This window comes from Lingula anatina, chromosome 8 (assembly GCF_051362555.1).
Source record: "Lingula anatina isolate TDL-2025a chromosome 8, LinAna3.0, whole genome shotgun sequence".
Classification (NCBI taxonomy): domain Eukaryota; kingdom Metazoa; phylum Brachiopoda; class Lingulata; order Lingulida; family Lingulidae; genus Lingula; species Lingula anatina.
Window position 1 is genome coordinate 8,519,064 of NC_141774.1, and position 2,326 is coordinate 8,521,389.

Here is a 2,326-nt window from a genome sequence, read left to right on the forward strand (position 1 = left end):
ATGTTGGGATTTTACGTCAAAACAATCGCCCACAGTCGTGGACCTTCCTCCGCCTTTGAAATGAATGAAAGCAGTGCGGATACCGAGGTACTTCAAGATCTTTTCTCGGGAGAACTGGACGCACTGGATCCCAGGCTGCTACAGTTTGTGAGGCATAGGCTGCTCTATAAACCTACTAGGAGGCCCCTGAAGCTTAGGAAACCCGATAAAATCCATTATTCCCAAAACGGCCAAAGTCCTCTGGTTGATAAATTTCTTCGCCAACGACGAAACGGTTTCTTTGTGGAGGCAGGTGCATGGGATGGGGAGGAGAACAGCAACTCTTTATTTTTTGAAAAATCTCGCAACTGGACGGGAATGCTGATAGAACCCGACCCCCTAAACTTTGAACAACTTGTCATGAAAAACAGGTAGGCCTACTGCCTATGGTTGCACAGGTAAACTATTACTATTTTCTATTATTGCACATGTATATAAATTCCTCGGTAAGTGAGCTTGTCTCGGAATGTTATTCCTCGCAGATAAATTTTAAAATAGGGAACTTTTTTACGCCATGCCTTTTAACTAGTGATAACAGGTTTAATAACAGTAAGGGATGGCTTGGTTACCATAATATCTGACTCAACTTTCTTCCAAGCCAAATCCCACGACAGCTCGCTTTTTAACCGTAATTTATTCGACTGGGATAAACTGTACCTGACCGTGCCCTTAGAGTTTTAGTTAAACATGTGTATCAGTGTCCGGTGTTTCTTTTCTCTAAAAAATGCAAGGCTTTGACAACCTGAATTCCACAAACTTCTAAAAGACCAAAAATTAAGTCGAACTCATACCGAGGTAGAGGCAAATCTATGACTGAAGACTGAACCGTCAGTATATACTTTGTCTTTCAAGATGCGTATGCCAATCATTTCAGGAAGGCAATCGTGATCCAGACTTGCCTCACGGGTAAACCCATGTGGCTGGATTTCACGTTGTCCAGAAGCCCAGATAGTGGGGCGATCAACCCAATAGATAACAGAATAACTGTTACAGGAAAGAGCAGGATACTTTGCCTACCGATCCAGACGCTTTTAAGCACCATTGGTCGGAAACACGTGGATTTCTTTTCCCTCGACATAGAAGGAGCAGAGCTGGAGGTTCTCCAAGCTTTCCCGTGGGATAAAATAACGGTCGATATGTGGACGGTAGAAGTTCATGAACTCACAAAGAACTACCGTCAGGCTTTAAAAGATATCAGAGGGGTATTTCAGCGAACAGGAATGTATAAAGAAGTTCAACCTCTTGGACTAGATCTACTTTTTGTAAGACAAGACATACTCCTATAAACATGAGACGTATTTGTTTTGGATAATCAACTGCCCTAAAAAGATTGCATTTTACCATTATAGGATTTTAAGTTAACAACCTAACTCGAAAGTAATTGGCGACTTTTAATAAAATCTCCAGGGTTGATGTGGAGATAGCAAAACTTATAATAACTTAGATTTTGGTGATGGTCTATTGATTAATTAATGTCATTGGCAATTGAGTTGTCTTGGGGGAAGTCAACACTCTTTGTGTTATGCTCTAGTTATTTTTGGTTTTAAACAAAAGGTTTAGAAATCTATATTACAATGAAGGGTCTTCAACTCTCAAAATTTTGATACATGTAATACCCCCGTCACACTTATTCGGAATCAGCAGGAATGAAGAAGAATGACCCTGAATGAAGAATTTTTAAAATTCGCACCACATTCGGGGAAAAATTCAAATTGACCTTAATTATTGTAAGAGTACCGTTGGAATACTCAGAATGCGCTTGAATTCGCCTGGAATGATGAGTGCACTTTCGACTTTATTAGCTCTCAAAAGCAGTTCGAATGTAGTTGGAAAACTAGGAATATTTATAATGCTGTAAGAAGGCAGTAAGAATATTTAGAATATACTTTGAACGGAGCACTAGTGTAGTTCGATTGCTGGCAACATTAATATTTCAGTTCATCCGAGGCACATTCGAAACATTCTGGCGGGATATAAAATTCCCGTCACACTAGAGGCAAAATAGCGTGAACCCCGACAGCAACATAGCGTGAACCCCCAGGGAGTTAGGTCGATCCAGATGGATCGATCTAAATCTGTGGGAATGCAGCCTTATTCGTCAATGATGCCCAATGAAATCTGTCTGGGAGAATTATGAATTGATGGTTCATACGTTTATCATACCGGTACCAGCATAAATAATGTATATATGTATACATATTGAACAAATAGTACCGGCAAATACGGGGATGACAAAAGCATTGCAACACGTGGATTTCAGAGCAAAATATGACTTTCCTTCATTTTT

General features: G+C 40.2%; 1 protein-coding gene across 1 annotated transcript; it reads left to right on the forward strand.

Moving 5' to 3' along the window:
* Nucleotides 1-1,325, forward strand: LOC147760309 (protein Star-like). Its single transcript, XM_086994159.1, has 2 exons — nt 1-410; nt 914-1,325. Exons 1-2 carry the CDS (start codon nt 1-3, stop codon nt 1,323-1,325), a joined length of 822 nt encoding a protein of 273 aa, XP_086850285.1.
* The last annotated feature ends 1,001 nt before the right edge of the window (nt 1,326-2,326 follow it).